At 46.3% G+C, this 16926-nt stretch overlaps 1 protein-coding gene across 7 annotated transcripts in view; it reads left to right on the forward strand.

Moving 5' to 3' along the window:
- The window catches only part of SNX29 (sorting nexin 29), a 768639-nt gene that overhangs the window by 248599 nt on the left and 503114 nt on the right, over positions 1-16926 (forward strand). For 6 of the 7 annotated variants that reach the window (XM_049902690.1, XM_049902691.1, XM_049902689.1 and 3 more), the window contains 4 exons: positions 738-808; positions 2374-2622; positions 5869-6244; positions 12281-12399. In XM_049902690.1, coding sequence (XP_049758647.1) covers positions 738-808; positions 2374-2622; positions 5869-6244; positions 12281-12399 — 815 coding nt within the window. The remainder of the gene's footprint in view (positions 1-737; positions 809-2373; positions 2623-5868; positions 6245-12280; positions 12400-16926) is intronic. The other variant, XM_049902693.1, reaches the window with a different exon arrangement.

Genomic DNA, 16926 nt, shown 5'->3' on the forward strand with positions numbered 1-16926 from the left:
AAATTGAGCTTTGACTCTGTGAATTTAAAATTCCATGACCTGGCAGGAAAATCACGGAGTGGAAACTATTTGGTGTTACTGCCTGGCATTGAGTCATAATAAAGAGCTGGGGAACTGGACTCTGAAGACCTGCTTTTGCATCCTGGTTGTGCCACTGACTGGCCAGATGACCTAGGGCAGACCCTACAGGCTTCTTTGAACACCTCCTCCTGCTGATTAGATTTGTGGGGCCACTTAGCCCTTCCCAGGGATAGCTTGGGCTTCCTGATCTCCAGCCTAAGCAGGTTTTAATAGGTAAATGACCTGGTGGATTGAGCCATGGAGTGCTATAATTTATTTCTGAAATTGTTTGTTCTTGTTTTAACCAAAGCAAGAGATCCCTGTTGTCCAGCTTGGATTTCCTGGTCTGTCTCCTGGAGACATTGCTTGAGTGTAACTCATCCCTCTGTTTGTCCCTTCTACTTTGTCACTTCATAACTACTGCATTTATGTATCGTACCTATTTCAGTACTCTAAAGTTTGGGGTCTCAGGGGACCAAAGAGGAAGTCGTAGGTTAGATGCATTCAATCCTTTGTTTATAACCAGAAGTTTCAACAGCAGAGACCTCAGATATACCAAATCCGCTGTGAAATGACCAGGCATGGATTTTCCATGGAGCCATGTAACTGAATTGTCTGGCTGATGGACTCAGAGAACCATTATTCAGAACTTTCCCTCCCTCTCTTTCAATTTGCAGCACTTTTTATGAAGACTGGTCTTTTGTGATGGATGAAGAGAGGTCTAGCATGCTCCCTACCATGGCAGCTGGTAAGCCTGGCCAAAGCCAGGAGTGACGGGTCCTGGGAAGCGCACAGTGAGCAGAGGAGGCAGGCTGTGAATTATAGCTCCAAAGAGTGTTTTCATTTTGCCTGTCTCTGACTGACTTACGAGTCACTCATCATTGTCCTTCCTTTATGGCTTTGAGCTTTCTTTGACTCCCTTTATCTGGTGTTCGATAACCTGGCAGGGAATTGGAGGCAGCAGACCTGCCCTTGACTCCTTGTTTTACTCTTCACTGGCTGGGTGACCTTGGGTAGGTACCTAAGCTATCTCAGCTTTCCTGTCCTCTTCTGTTAGGTGCAAATCCTGATGTCTCAGCAGTCACCTTTATAGGGCTTACGAGAGTATCATATGTGACAAAGAAACGTGTATGTGATTTGTAAGTGTGAAAGCCCTGGTTGATGTGGTGGGTTCTTAAATTGTTTATCATTTCACTCTCACCCAAAGTGTGAGAAATGGGAATAACTGGACAAAAGTGAGCAACTCGCCTCTTTCTCCCAAATCCTTTTATTGGCTTTCTCCCCCTTTTTTCCTGAAAGTTTAGACGAAGGCCCACCAGTCATGTTAATCTTGTCCGTTGATGAGAAAAAGTCAGGGTTTGACCATGATTTCCTCAGTAAGCCATTGGATGGCAGTGCAAGTTTTTACCTAAGGGGATGAGGATGATGATGATGACGACGACACATGTTTTGATTGCTTATTGAGCTGAATGTTTTTTGGTAGGTGATTGTCTTTAATACTTATAACCCTGTGAGGAAGATGCTGTTGTCCCCGTTTTCCAAATGAGGAAACTAAAGCTCAGAGAAGTTATAAGTCTCTAGATCAAGGTCTTGTAGTTAGTAAGTAGTGGTGTTGGGAGTCAACCCCAGGCAATCTGACCCCGCGGAGGTAAGCTATGACCTCCTGTTAATTGACTCCTCCCATAGGTAAGGAGAGGCACCTCCATTTGGATAGATTTGACTGTGTGATAGCTGTGTGTATTGACCCCAGTTTTGCGGTTTTGTTGAAGCTTTTTTTTTTTTTTTTTTTTAAATAATGTGTTTTCAGTGAAGGCTTACACAGCAGTTTAGGTTCCCAGTCAACAATTTCTATACAAGTTGTTCAGTGACATTGGTTACATTCTTCACAATGTTTGAACATTCTTATTATTTCCATTCTGGTTGTTATATTTCCATTAATCTAGTTTCCCTGCCCCCTTACCATCTCATCTTGGTTTTAAAGTAATTGTTGACAGTTGGTCTCATACAGGTGATTTTTTAAAGGATCACAGTACTTACGGGTGATACTCTTTTTTTTTTTTTTTAAACCAATTTGTAATTTAGCTACAAGGTAACCTCAGGGGTTAGTTTCTGTTCAAGATTTAAAGAGTATCTCAGGGCAATAGTCTCAGGGAGTCTTCTAGTCTCAACCAGTCCAGTAGGTATGTTTTTATTTTTTAGGGTTGTCGAGGGTTTTTCATAGATGTTTAAGCTCAGCGTCTGTCGCTTGTATATTGTGCTGGAGGTGTGATGGCTCAGCAGTAAGCACTCCAGATGTTTCCTTCTTTTTGGCAGGTCTGAACTCCATACTCTTTGCAATTAACATCGACAACAAGGATTTAAACGGGCAGAGTAAGTTTGCTCCTACTGTCTCAGACCTCTTAAAGGAATCAACGCAGAATGTGACCTCCTTGCTGAAGGAATCCACGCAAGGAGTGAGCAGCCTTCTCAGGGAGATCACAGCATCCTCTGCTGTCTCCATCCTCATCAAATCAGACCAGGAGACTGACCCCCTGCCTGTCCTGTCCAGGAACGTCAGTGTCGGTGAGCAGGAATGGGTTGGAGGGGGAGAGCAGAGAGGGCTTGATGAAAGGACAGCAGACCGTGCTGTGGTGGGCATACCTTGTCATCTTACTTAAGGTCACTGTCCACTTCCATATGTGCTGCTGGGGTGAAATATGATGCACTTACATTTTCAGTTACTGTTGTATTTATTTTTACTTAACCTTATTCACTCCAAAAGGGACCTGAGAGCCTTATCTAGATGTGGAAAAGGTAATAGAGTAGAAAAACAAATAGCTAACGGAGTTCGAATCCACCCAGAGGTGGTTTGGAAGAAAGGCCTGGAGATCTAGTTCCTGCAGCCACTGAAAACCCTGTGGAACATGGTTCTACTCTGACATATGCAGGGTCGCCATGAGTCAGGGTCAAGTCCACAGCAACTTTTTTTTTGTTGTTGTTGTTTAAATGAGAGCAAACTGAAAATGAAGGTGTGATAGTCACATAAAACCATCAGAGCTTGGACCTGCATTCATTTATTTATTCCTTCACTCATCCGCTCATTCATTCATTTGTTGTTTTTTTTGTGCTAGGCACAAAATAAGAGAAATGGCTAACTTTTAGCCTGTAGTCTCCTTTGGGATGGGTGGGGGTAGACAAATTGTGTAAACAGTTACCCTCATGATAAATGGAATGAAAGCCAAGCATAGGATGCTGCTAAGAATGTATACTATTGGGCTTGCTTCTGTTGGGTGTGGGGTCTACGTTGAGGCCTGAGGGAAGGTGAGGGAGTTGGCCAGTATTGACTCTAGGCTGTGGGGAAGCAAAAGAAAATTGGTTCAGTTAAGATTAATTTTGTGAGAAAGTTACAATACTTCTGGAACCTTCTGGAACCTCCAGAATGTTGCTGCAGCAAGATTGAAAATTTTGGATTTAAGAACTTAGTCCTAGTATCCCCAGATCCCTTAGACAAGACGGTCATCATGGCCATCCCTTTGGCATTATTAACGATGGTGAGCACTCAGAATTCTGTGGACCTGATGGGGGCTCTGGGTACATACTGGCCCTTTGTACCTTACCTGTGTTCTAGAACAGGCAGCCCGAATGAATGGCATAGGAACATGATTGTTGAGAGCTTTGTGTAACAGAGACACAGGAATTTGTATCCTCAAAGTAGCGTGGTTCCCGTCCATGTTTAGAAGTCTGCTTTTGAAATTATCTCAGAGCTGTGGTACCTAGTGAAGCACCACCTTGTCAAACCTTGATCAGGATCAATTGGAGTTTTTGGAATCAGCTTATAGTGTCTCACACCTGAGTGTGATGACTAAGATGAGTCAGTAAGCCGGCTCATCTCAGCACTGGTCACTAAATCTTGATTTCTGCTTCAGTTAGCCTTTGTGGTGCTACAAAGGATGTAGTGGCTTAAAACAACGACGACTTATTATATTTTATAATTCTGTGGGCTGGTGGGGTATTTCTTCTGCTGGCTTCACTTGAGCTCATTCATCTGGCTGCATTCAACTGGCAGCTGAGCTGGGAGATCCCAAATGGCCTCACCCGTGTCTGGAATTGGTGTTGGCTGTTGGCTGGGTTGGAAACCCTGGGGCCTTAGTGGTTAAGAGTTTGGCTGCCAACCAAAAGGTCAGCAGTTCATATCCACCAGGCGCTCCTTGGAAATTCTATGGGGCAGTTCTGTTCTATCCTGTAGGGTTGCTGTGAGTCAGAACCAACTTGATGGTAGTGGGTTTTTTTAATGGGTAGATTGGCTGCGTGTCTCAGTTATCCTACTTATGACCTCTTGTCCTCCATTAAGCTAGACCAGCTTCCCTACGTGGTGGTCTCAGGGCAGCTTTCTAAGAGGGCAAAGGGAGAAGCTGCAGAATCTCCTAAGGCCTGGGCTCTAGAACTCACACGCTGTTACTTCTGCCACCTTCTACTGGTTAGAGCAGGGAATGAGGCCAGCCCAGATTCAAGAGGGAAGGGAAATAGACTCTACCTCTACAAGGGAGAGGCAGCAAAGTCACATTGCAAAGGGGCATCCTACTGGGATGGGAGGAATTTATGGCCATGAAGCAATTGACTGAGGGCTGTGGTGGTTTAGTGGTAGAATTCTTGCCTTCCATGTGGGAGACCTGGGTTCAATTCCTAGCCAGTGTACCTCAAACACAGCCACCATTCACCTATCAGTGGAGGCTTGTATGTTGCTGTGATGCTGAACAGGTTTCAGTGGAGCTTCCAGACTTAGACAGATTAGGAAGAAATGAGATCTCTGTGGATCACAATGGTCTGATTCCATTGTGCATGGGGTTGTCATGAGTTGGGGTCTGACTTGATGGCAGTTAACAACAACAGGCAATTGACCATAGCCTTCAAACTGGTTTTCTTGGTCTCGTGTACTAGTCACGGGAGAATTTTCCAAAGTGGAAAAATGAAAATCATTTCAGTAATGGTAGCATCCTTTGAATCAAACTAACTAATTAAAAGGGATCATTTTTTAAAATTAATTTTGTTGTTGAGGATATACACAGCAAAACATAGACCAATTCCATAGTTTCTACATGTACAATTCAGTGACATTGATTACATTCTTCGAATTGTGCAGCCATTCTCACCCTCCTTTTCTGAGTTGTTCCTGCTCTAGTAACATAAACTCACTGCCTCCTAAGCTTCCTGTCTTTCGAGTTGCTGTTCTCAGTTCCCATATAGATATTTCTTAAAAGAGCATAATGTTCAAGGTAGACTTTTTTTTATTAGTTAAGCTATAGTTTGGTTATAAGAAGACTTCAGGGGATATTTTTAGTTTAAGGTTTAAAGATATCTCAGGGCGATCGTTTCAGGGGTTCATCCAGCCTCCATGGCTCCAGGAAGTCTGGAGTCTATATACGAATTTGAAATTTTGTTCTGCATTTTCCCCCTTTTGATCAGGATTCCTCTGTCAAATCCTTTATGAAAATGCTCGTTAACGGTAGCTAGGCACCATCCACTTCTGGTCTCAGGGCAAAAGAGGCAATTGTTCATGGAGGCAATTAGCCACAACTTTAAAAGGAATAATTTCAAGGTATGCTTTATGGCATATTTTGTAAAAATCAGAAGCAGAGGCCCACATCCATTTTGCTCAGTCTTCTATAGACTGATTTTTTCCAAGGATTAAAAAAAAAAAGAACTGAATTTATCTTACAGCTTACTTCTGAATAGAATAGTAGGAGATTTTCCACAATCTGGAGGCAATATGGTGTGCTCATCCCTTTATTAAAATTGCTTTTTATTGTTCCGTATGTTTTCTTTTCCTAGATGCCAAATGTAAAAAAGAACGGAAGAAGAAAAAGAAGGTGACCAACATTATCTCATTTGATGACGAGGAAGATGAGCAGAACTCTGCTGACATGTTCCCAAAGATCCCTGCGGCGGGGGAGAGCTCGGAGGACAACTCCGACCGCTCCTCAGCCAACATCGTGATGGCCTTCGAAAGCTCCTTTGGGCCAAACTCCAACGGAAGCCAGAGCAGCAGCTCATGGAAAATTGACTCTCTGTCTTTGAATGGGGAGTTTGGGTACCAGAAGCTTGATGTGAAAAGCATCGATGACGAAGATGTGGATGAAAACGAGGACGATGTGTACGGAAACATGCCGGGAAGGAAGTGCACGGGCCACTCAGAGTCGCCTGAGAAGTGAGTTCTACTTCAGCTTTCAATAAAGAATGTTAGACATCAACTGTTTTCTCTCTACAGTATTAGGTGGAAAAAAACCAAAAGTGCAAGTTTTAGATTCAGTTAGGGGATCATCATTTTTCAGGTGTCTTGATTTAGGAGGAAGAAGTATTAGTTTGTTATTCTGAGACCTAAGAAGAAGAAAAAAAAAAAAAATTTTTTTTTTTTTTAAGAAGAGGGGATGAGAGTGTATTTGAAGGTAACCAATACAAAGTTAAGAGCCCTGGTGGTGCAGTGGTTAAGTGCTCAGCTGCTAACTGAAAGGTCGGAGGTTCCAACCCACCAGCCATTCTGTGGGAGGGCAATCTGCTCTTGTAAAGGTTGCAGCCTAGGAGACCCTGTGGGGCAGTTTTACTTTACCCTGTAGGGTCGATGTGAGTTGGAATTGACTCTAGGGCACGCAACAACAGTAACAGCAATTATAAAGTTAACGTCAAGGTGTGTGCCTTGAAATCTTGCTTTTTATATACACCTTTCGTTTTGTTGCCTGGGTTCCTCTTGCATCTTTGACTTGCCACTACCGTAGGAAACTCAGGAGAAAGGCAGGGTTACCCTAGAGAGGAGAGGCGGCGGGCAGTTTCTGTTCATTTCACAGGGGTGTGAGCAAGTGGTAATTTGCCTGCACTTGCTGCTATAACACTTGTGTAGCTCTAGATTTCTACCTGTGGGAGGGGCTTGAGGCACTTGAAGGCATAAAGCAGAAAAGCGGAGTTAAGAGCTTGGATCTGGGAGTCAAGACAACCTGAGTTCTCCTTTTTTAGCCAGGTGGCTTCTGTTGGGTGAGTTACTTTACCTCCCCAAGACCTGGGGAGAGGAGCTGCACCAACTGTAGGGTTGTTGCTGACTTGGTAGGGTTGTTGCTGACTTGGTGGGGTTGTTGCTGACTTGGTGGGGTTGTTGCTGACTTGGTGGGGTTGTTGCTGACTTGGTCGGGTTGTTGCTGACTTGGTAGGGCTGTTTCGAGTCACTGAAGCCACTGTAATTCTTAGTCTTATGGCTGGATAAGCTGGTTACGTTATCACTTACGCTTTATAGTGCACACCACCATCCTAATCATGGCTGATTTCAAAACCCAGCCCATTAAAATATAAAATGAATGCACCAAAATGTATCTTTCTCTGTGACTGAAATCCCATGGTATTATTAGGTGCCCAGTATGCCTCTAGCTCTGAGCTTTTCATGTGGTTTTAATATTCATCTGTTTTTTTTTTTTCCTTCCTGTCTTGGGGCAGGGGACCCCAAAACATGAAAATTTCAAAGAGAGAAAAAATCCTTGTGAGGCTTTGCCTGTTTTTGGTTTTGGTTTTTATTCTAGTCTTCAGTCACATGGATGCCTGGCTTAGCAACATCAGCTGTGATATGCCAGATGTGGCACACACTTCGTATCCTCTGTCTTAATGTACAGCAGCCCCGTGAGGTTAGTGGGTCACACCCTCATGTTACAGAATAAAGAACTGGATTCCATAGAGGATGGAGATTTGTCAGGGCAAGTGACAAACCTGGGATACGTTGGACTCCAAAGTTTATTTGTTGTTGTTAGGTGTCATCGAGTCAATTCTGACTCATAGCGACCCCACGTGACAGAGTAGAACTGCCCCATAGGGTTTTCTAGGCTGTAATCTTCACGGGAGCAGACTGCCAGGTCTTTTCTCCTGAGGAGCTGCTGGGTAGGTTCGAGCTGCCAGCCTTTCGGTTAGCAGCTAAGCACTTAACCATTGCACCACTAGGGCTCCTTCCAAAGTTTATACTGTCAAATATTTCCATGTTTCTGTATAATTATGTGTATATATTGGTTGATATTCAGTCAGATCAATGGAGATTTTGATTGTTGAGTATTTTTAGGTTGTTAGCAGGTTTTTTTGTTTTGGTTATAATCCTTTCTGAAATGAACGTTTTCATGTACTCCTAAATCATTTGTTAGGCTAGCCTCAGCAGCACTGTTCTTGGCCACAGGGTCTGAACGTTTTTATACTTTGTGTCCAGGTCTGGTTCGGTGGCAGAATTCTTGCCTTCCATGTAGGAGACCTGGTTCAGTTCCCGGCCAGTACACTTCATGCGCAGCCCACTGCCTGTCTGTGAGTGGGGACTTGTGTGTTGTTGTGATGCTGAACAGGTTTCAGTGGAGTTTCCAGACTAAGACAGTCTAGGAAGAAAGGCCTGGAGGTCTACTTTTGAAAATCAGCCAGTAACAACCCAGTGGCTCCCAATGGTCTGATCTGCAGCCGAATGTGGGCACGGGACCAGGCAGCGTTTTGTTCCATTGTGCATGGGGTTGCCATGAGTCGGGGGCTGACTTAATAGCAGCTCACAGCAACATCGTCCAAGTCTGATGACCTTTCTTTAGTTTCATCTGGGCCTTTTAGGAAATGCCGCTTGCGTTCTCTGGCTGTGTAGGTGAGTGTAGCACCAACAGTTGATTTACTGCATGGGTTCTTTGGCCTCAAACACAGTTGTTCCTCCTTCTACCCAGCTGGTACCCCAAGGGGGAAGTCTGAAGGGAGAGGCCAGCAGGCGAGCCAAGGTAGCCATTGGCATTGTGACGTGTAAAAGCACAAGACAGTGCAGTATGACCTTTGCAGGGGCTCAGGTCCTCTCAGCCATTGGGCCTCCCGCTGGCTAAGAACAGACTCGTATCCTCTGTCTTAATGTACAGCAGCCCCGTGAGGTTAGTGGGTCACACCCTCATGTTACAGAATAAAGAACTGGATTCCATAGAGGGTGGAGATTTGTCAGGGCAAGTGACAAACCTGGAATACGTTGCGGGAAGATCTTGATTGTACATTCTGCAAAGCATCCTGGGGGAAGAGCAGAGGAATGATGAGATGGCCCATCGAGTGATACTTTCATTTTGACTCTAAGCTCTTGTTCACATGAAAGGTCTAGGAGCCCGAAGAGGCCAGAACTTGAGCAGTTTAACAGCATGATTAGGCTCGGGAGGAGGATGTGGCCAGGCCAGGACAGGCACGTTTGGGTTGGCGATAGTCTGTGGCTGAGTCGGAATGCTCTAATTTCAGCAACACGATGGTCTTTATGATGCTGTGTTGGCTAACAGTTGGGTTTATGCCTCTGTTTGCTGGTAATGAAACCACTTCTTTGATGATTGAGGAAATTCATGTCCCTCCTGCTGCAATGCTTACCACAGTGTTGGCACTGCTTTTATTTTTCTCTCTCCAAAGGGGATAGTACCTTTATTGTAGAAAAGAGTTCTCCTGTCAGTTTGTACGTGCTCTATGACAGCAGTCAGGAAATGGGGCGAAAACATAATTCAGAAAGAGTTTCAAACATAAGAGAAAACGTTGTGCCTCACTAGTAATTAATCAAATGCAAAATGAAAGAAGATGCCACATTTTGTCTATCAAATTTCCAAGATTTAAAAAGAGAACAGGATAGAAGGCAAGCCCCAGAGTTAGTGCCCCACAGCTGGAATGGCTTTGGGACAGGTTTGCTCCGGAGTATAAAAAACCAAAACCACTTGCCATCGAGTTGATTCCAACTCATGGCGACTCCATGTGTGTCGGAGTAGAACTGTGCTCCATAGAGTTTTCAGTGGCTGATTTTTCGGAAGTAGATCCCCTGGCTTTTTTTCAAGTCCCTCTGGGTGGACTTAAACCTCCAGCCTTTCGATTAGCAGCAGAGCACTTTAACTGTTTGTACCACCCAGGGACTCCTCGTGTGTCCTGAGTGCTCAGTTCCAGGCACATGGTAGGTGTTCAGTACATAGCATGGGATGAATGACGTGGAGATAGCCGGTAGGAGCTCTTTCCTTCCTTCATCCATCCATCCGTGCATCCATATATCCATCCATCCAGTTTAGCAAAATGTCAGGAGCCTTAAAAACATTTCTGCGGTTTGATTTAGCAATTCTGCTGCTGGCAATTGACTCTGGAGACGTGCTGTCCACTAAGGAAAGGTTAATGCATCTGGAGACCACAGTCTGTACTTACAGAAGCAAAAGATTATGCCCGACCTAAACGTGGAACCCTGGAGGAATAGTTAACAGCAGGATATTACGTAGTTCACATCTTAAGATTTTAATGTCTAAGATCTTAAACATCTTAAATTATACTTAGGCATATTCAATTGTATGAAAACAAACTTATAAATTAATGTTGATGGAAAAAGCAAGGTATAAAATTTTACATTTTTTATAAAGAAAAGCATGCATAGAAAAGAACAGATACTAAGGAACAAGACCAGGTTACTAACCCGGTTGTGTTTTGCATAATGTGTGTTTTTATTCTTTCACCTTTTTTGGGGGTGGTATTTTTTAGGTTTTAAAGTATGTTCTACTTTTCTAATGAAAAGTTACACTCACTATTATGTTTTAAAGCCAGCTGTGGCACCATATTCTGAATCCGTCTCTGCCTCAGGAATCACTTTAACATAACTCATTTTCAAGGTGGTGACACTTGGGCGTCTGTCTTCTGGAAAGTGCGTATCTTTCAGGGAAGTGGCTCGAGACTACTTAAGACAAGCAGAAAACCACACATACCAGGCCCAGTGAAGGCCAGGGAAAGGAGTGGTGGTTTTTGCCACCTTCTCCTGAGAGGGCACCCCTTACCACCTCTGGGTGTCCCCTGGGTCTCCAGTTGCTGAGTCAGAGCCTCAGGAGGGTGGTTCTATGCAGATGATAGAGACACAGCCAAGTTCCTCTAAGAGGGTTGGTTCTGCTGCCAGGCACGCAGCTGGAAATGTTTCCTTTTCTGCACCTATCCCCCCACATCTGGGAGTCTCTTTTGCAAAATTCTGTAATTTTCCCTTGTGTTTCTTGCTTGGTGCCACATGAGTGACCAAAAGCCAGAGAGGGCTGGAAGGGGAACCTTCAACTCAGAAGCCTCTTAAACAGGCTCAGGAAACTTGGCCTGCAGACCAGATCGGCCCCGAGCTAAGAATGGCTGCTACATTTTAAAGGGTTGTTACAAACAAACAAACGAAAAACAGCACAGAGAAGAATGTACTGTAGAGACTGTGGCCCACTAAGCCTAAAATATTTCTCTCTTCACGGTTCATTCCTCCCTTCATCTCTCCCTTCCTCCCTCCCTGCTTCCCCCCTTCCCGCTTTCTCCCTTTTCTCTCTCATTATTCAGTGGTTATAATTATGATCTGCTTTTGTCGTCTTCATCAGCAGAGTTACAAAGTGATTTTGTAAACTTTAAAGTACTACACAATACATACTGGTATTAATTAGTGTTTCCTAATTGCCCGGAGGCAAATGCTACAGTGGGTGAATCCTCTTTAAAACAAGCCTTTGGAAAAAGCAGACATGTTAGTTTTGCACTTTATAGATAGGGTGACAGTATAACAGGTCATATGATCCTGGTTAATATTTGAGCTGCCCCTCTTTCTTGGAAGGGACCCAGAAATGATCTGGTCTGATTCTGTCCTTTTACCCACGAGGGTCTGAGAACCATCAAGGCCAAGTGACTCTAGCCAGGGTTCACAGGGCTGCCATCATTGGAGAACCTGGAATACTTGGCGCTTCCTTCTGCTTCAGCACTTTGCACATGCTGTTCCCTCTCCCTCCAGCCCTCTCTCTTGTCCCCTTCACCCAGTTAACTCCTGTGCTTCCTTCACTCTCTGCCCACCCTTCACTTCTTCAAGGAAGTCCTCCTGGGCCTCGTGACCAGCTCGGTGCTTCCTGTTTTACACTCTCATGCTCCATGCATCTTCCTCCTGAGCTGCACTTACACCTTTTTGGATGATTGTTTGATTCACATCCATGTCCTCCAGCAGACTGTAAGCTCCATGAAGGCAGGATGAAGACTGCTTCCTCTTTTGCCCCTGGTAGTAGGCACAGTGTCTGGCACAGAGCAGGCTCAGTCAGCACCGGGCAGAATGAATGCACGGGGTCTGGATCCAGACTGCACACTCCCGAAACCCAGCCTGGGGCCCCTTCTGTTCTCAGCCTCCTCACAGTTGGGCAGTTCCCAAGAGGGAACCCACAGAAGGCTGGGTGGGCTCCTTGCCCTGTCACGCAGCTATGTTCTCTCACCTTAGGCCTCTGGATGGGAACCCCTGCCTCTCTCCGGTGCACAGCTGGGCCCCGCTGCAGGTGCTGCATGGTGACTCGGATGTCCTCTTTCCTGTCAGTGGAGTGGGCTCCTACAGCCCAGCAGGTGGGTGTTTCCTCTTTGCTCTTTTCCTCCAATGAGAGTGTTGGCCCTGAGAACCCTCGGGTGTGTCTGAGTTACCTCTTGAGGTAGGAATAGGAGCACGGAGCCACAGGAGCTCAAGGTGAAGGGGGGTTGTTAAGATTCAGAAGTAAAGGGGTTTAGCCACTCTTTCCTGCTGAAGCTGGGATGTTGAGGGGCTCTTGGCTGAGCAAGTGTTGGGCTGAACCAGCTCCCAGGTGACCAGGGAGTTCTAGGCCTGTTTGTTTTCTCCCCACTGATTTGCTGAACTTGGTTGTGTAAAAGTTGTCCATAGATACTGCCCATTATTTGTTGCTATGAGTCAGAATTGACTTGACAGCAATGGGTTTTGGGTTGGTTTAGAAGGGAGAAGGTCACTGAGCTCGTACCTATAAAGGCCCCAGCACCCTTTGCAGAAAAGTGCTTGGGGGATCAGGGAGTCGCTTGGTTAAAGCCTACCTTGGTTATGGGTAAGCGTTTCTGTACCATTCCGCACAGGTGAGCACGCTCACGTGTGGTTTGTTATTGTTTAGCTAGAGCGGGTCACGGGATGGGGAAGAGCCCCGCTGGCCCTTTGGGGCTGGGTGTGCAGTGCACCTGGCATAGTGCTCAGCACAGAGGAGTGGTCAGTTCCCCCTCACTGCCCCCACGGCAGCCCCCGGTTAGAGAGGACGTGGCCCAACCCACGTACGCTCCCTTCTCATTTTCCCAGGAAGCAAATGCCTGTTCCTAGGCCCAGATTTAGGAAACTGTGACTGGGACTCACCTGACTGCTTAGGAAGCTGTTGAAATCCAGAACTGAATGGTAGGCTGTCATTCTTGTCACTTGGCAGGGAACAGAAACTACTCAAACTAGCTTCAGGAAAGAGATGGCATGGGGACATTTACTGGCAGCAGTATAGAGTAGGCTCAGATCCAGTCCCTAGAACGTGGTGTGAGCACAGGCAAGTTACTGCTCTGTGTCACTATTCCCAGCTATAAAATGAGGCTGATTGGAGTATGTGGCTAAGCTACTTAATGTCCGTCAGTCTCGGTCTCGTTACCTAGAAAGTGGGATGTTGATAATAATGATGACAGCCCACATAAGACTGAGTGAGTGACCAGGATTAACTCACTGACCCTTCACCACAGTGCCGTGAGGAGGGGGCGGTTGTTATATCCCTTCCTCTCAGGGTTGTGGTGAAGTTTCCATGACCGGGGAAAAGGCCCAGGTGCATGCAAAACCCTGTGAAATCTAACCATAAATGGTTGTAGTGATAGGACATTTTGTGGTTGTCTGCAGGCCCAAGAGCTGGGACTCTGGAATGGAGGGGAAACTTCTCGCTTGGTGGGTTCTGCCGTTGTTCTCACCCCTCTTTTCTATGCTTCCTCATGGCTCTCTGCCCTCCTCTCCTCTCTCTGCCCTAGCCTGTCTTTGTTCCTTGCCATTCTCACCCTCTCCCCTTTTAGCCTGTCCTTGGCCTTAGCCACATGATCTTCCCTACCAACTGGAACTTCTCTCTGTGGGCCTCAGTCGAAGTCCCCAGAGAGGGACAGTCTGATTGGCAAGTTCATGTCTGGAGGCCAGGCCACAGAAGTCCTATGTCTGGCCAGTGTTAGCCAGCCCCTTTCACTCAGGTGACCATCCTTGGGCCAGACAGCTAGAGGCATGGTTGCCTTGCCATTGCCTATCCAGCAGCAGTGTGAGCATGGGGGATTTTCTGAGAGAGGGGACAGGGGCATGTCTAAGACCACTGGAGAGGTTTGAATCCTTGTTCACGGCCTCCAGCTCACATCCAGTCCCCTCCTTACCTCCTCTTGCTCCCTACCAAGCTTGTTTCTGGGCTGTAAGGTGCATGCAACCAGCAGTTTCCTGCACGTGGCACCTTGATATCTTAGCTGGGCTCCTATAAGCCATTAGACTGTGAGGCTGTTGGCTCTTGCTCCTGGGGCATTGCTGTTTGCCGCTCAGTTTGGGATTTAGTCTTATCACCGGCATTCTTCCTCCCGTCCTGGGCTTCCTGTAGACTAGTGTCTCCAGGGAGAGTGGCTCCTGGCTGGCCTCAGGATCCTTGGGAGAAGACTTCCCTCTGGTAGATTCCTCTGGCCCCACATCTGGCTGTCAGCCTTGAAGACTCAGGGGCTCCATCTTGTTATCATTGACAGGACTCCAAGCTCCAGCTTCCCTCAGTGATACTTACCAGAGTTGGTGTGCATAAGCCAGCCTGCCCTCTTTTTAATTTACTCTGGTAATGACAAGGCTGTCAGGAGCTCTAGAAGCTCGTGACAGCCTGGGGGCAGACTCATGGTGGGAGGAACATTGCAAGGGAAGGCACAGTATTTCAGTAGTGCCCAAAGATCTGGAGTCAGAGCCTAGGGGTTGGTTACCTGGTTGGAGTGCTGCGTCACATCCAGACCCTCCTGGCCTGATACCCGTTTCCAAGGAGGCACATGGCTGGGTGGTTCTGAGATGCGGCCTGCCCTCTGAGGCACCTTCCCTGGGCAGCCCTGGGCGGGTCCTGCCAGCATTCTTCTCGAAGACTCCTTTTTCCTCACCTCTGTTTCTGACTCAGGTCCCTTCTGATGGGCACTCTTCCATTTTAGTGACGTTTACACTTTCTCTGTAATTCTGGCTGGGAAGCCATTCTGCTACTTTAATGGTGACTTTGCTCAAAAAAGAGGGAGACCTGGTGGCATAGTGGTTAAGCACTCGGCTGCTATCCAAAAGCTCGGTGGTTCAAACCCACCAGCTGCTCCATGGGAGGAAGATGTGGCAGTCTGCTTCTATAAAGATTACAGCCTTGGAAACTCTTTGGGACAGTTCTGCTCTGTCCTACAGGGTTGCTATGAGTTGGAATTGACTCGATGGCAATGGGCCTTGGTTTTCCTACGCAGAGGCCTGGGAAGACTTTTTGGTCCTCTTTGACAGTATTGGTTCCTTCACAGTCACTGCTGTTGGGGGTATTTTGAGAAAGAGGAAGGGAGGAACGGTTGGGGATAAAAAGAGAAGTGGTTCACAGGGCTGAGTGGGATGATGGTTTTTGCAGCTACGTCTTGGGAGGGAGGACGCATCTGAAAAGGGGACCTTGGACACAGAACTGTGTGGAGACCTGGGAGACGGAGCGCTCTGCCATTTAGGGGGCTCTCCTCTGGAGCCCCATTTCTGGGGTTAAGGGAAGACTTGGGGAAAGGGTGCCCCAGCCCAGGGTTACAACACAAGACCCGGCCAAGCAGGTGGAGTGCTAGAGAGTCAGCAATGCCTCCTGGTGGGAATGTTGCCTACAATGGAATGAGACAGTTTACCAGCATCTCCTTGAAACTGCAAGTGATAGAAGGGGAACGTCCAAAGATTCTTCCAAATGGGAGTGATAAATGGAGGTGAAAAATACCTATCACCACTCATCTGATTGGTTTTCCTGATGACATGTCCAAAGCAAGTGAGTTGTAGTCTCAATTGCTAGAAAAGGACGTCATGTTTGGTAAAGTAGAGGGTGAGTGAAAACAAGGGAAACCCTCAACGAGATGGGTTGACACAGTAGCCACAACAGCGGACTCAAACATACCAACGATCCTGAGGGTGGTGCAGGACGGGGCAACGTTTTGCTCTGTTGTGTGTTAGGTCGCCACGAGCTGGAGTAGACTAGATGGCAACTAAGAGCACTTATATGAGATATGCTAACATCATTGCACCTCTCATCTCTGAGGGTCCTGTGCTTAGTGCTGGGTTTTAGCAAGTGCAAAACCTGTTTCTGAGCACTCTCTAAGGTTCATTTGAAGCCTCAGACCCTTGAGCTCTTTATTCCCCCATTGAGTCTAAAGTTCTTCAACTTCGCATTATCCTACTACTGGGTTTTTGGAGTTGTTGAGGCTGAGGAAGGGCTTTTGTCGCCCTGCTATAATCTGAAATGGTGGATTTTAGAGCTCGGCCCTCAGATGGTGATTGTGAATGTCAGGATATCGTGGTGGGCTGGCCCAGTGCTGCGTTGTGTGTGGCTCCTAACCCACACATATGGGCCATGTGCCATTTGGGGTTTTTTTTTTTTTTTTCTATTCAGTCATTGGGCATTTCTGGCACAATGCCAGGCTCTGAGAATTCAGAAGTAAATCCCATCAGGAGTTTTACATGCAAGGAGAGGACGTCATTTTAATTGACGCAAAAGAGCAAGGAATGGCTGGTCACAGTGTAGTCTGAATCCTTTCGTGGTCTGATTCTAATTCATCATTATCTCTTGCTTAGACTGTTGCAAAATAGCTTCTCTACAGCCCTCCCCACTTCTATCCTTGCTCCCCACCCTGGCCTTTCTCCGTTCAGCAACCAGAGTGATCTTTTTTTTCTTTAATTGTACTTTAGATGAATATTTAAACAGCAAATTAGTTTTCTCATTAAACAATTAATACACATTGTTTTGTGACCTTGACTGCCAACCCCACAACATGTCAGCACTTTCCTATTCTCAACCTTAGGATCCTTGTGATCAGCTTTCCTGTTCCCTCCTGCCTTCTCATCCTTGCCCCTGGGCCGATGTGCCCATT

Source organism: Elephas maximus, chromosome 12 (genome assembly GCF_024166365.1).
Source record: "Elephas maximus indicus isolate mEleMax1 chromosome 12, mEleMax1 primary haplotype, whole genome shotgun sequence".
Classification (NCBI taxonomy): domain Eukaryota; kingdom Metazoa; phylum Chordata; class Mammalia; order Proboscidea; family Elephantidae; genus Elephas; species Elephas maximus.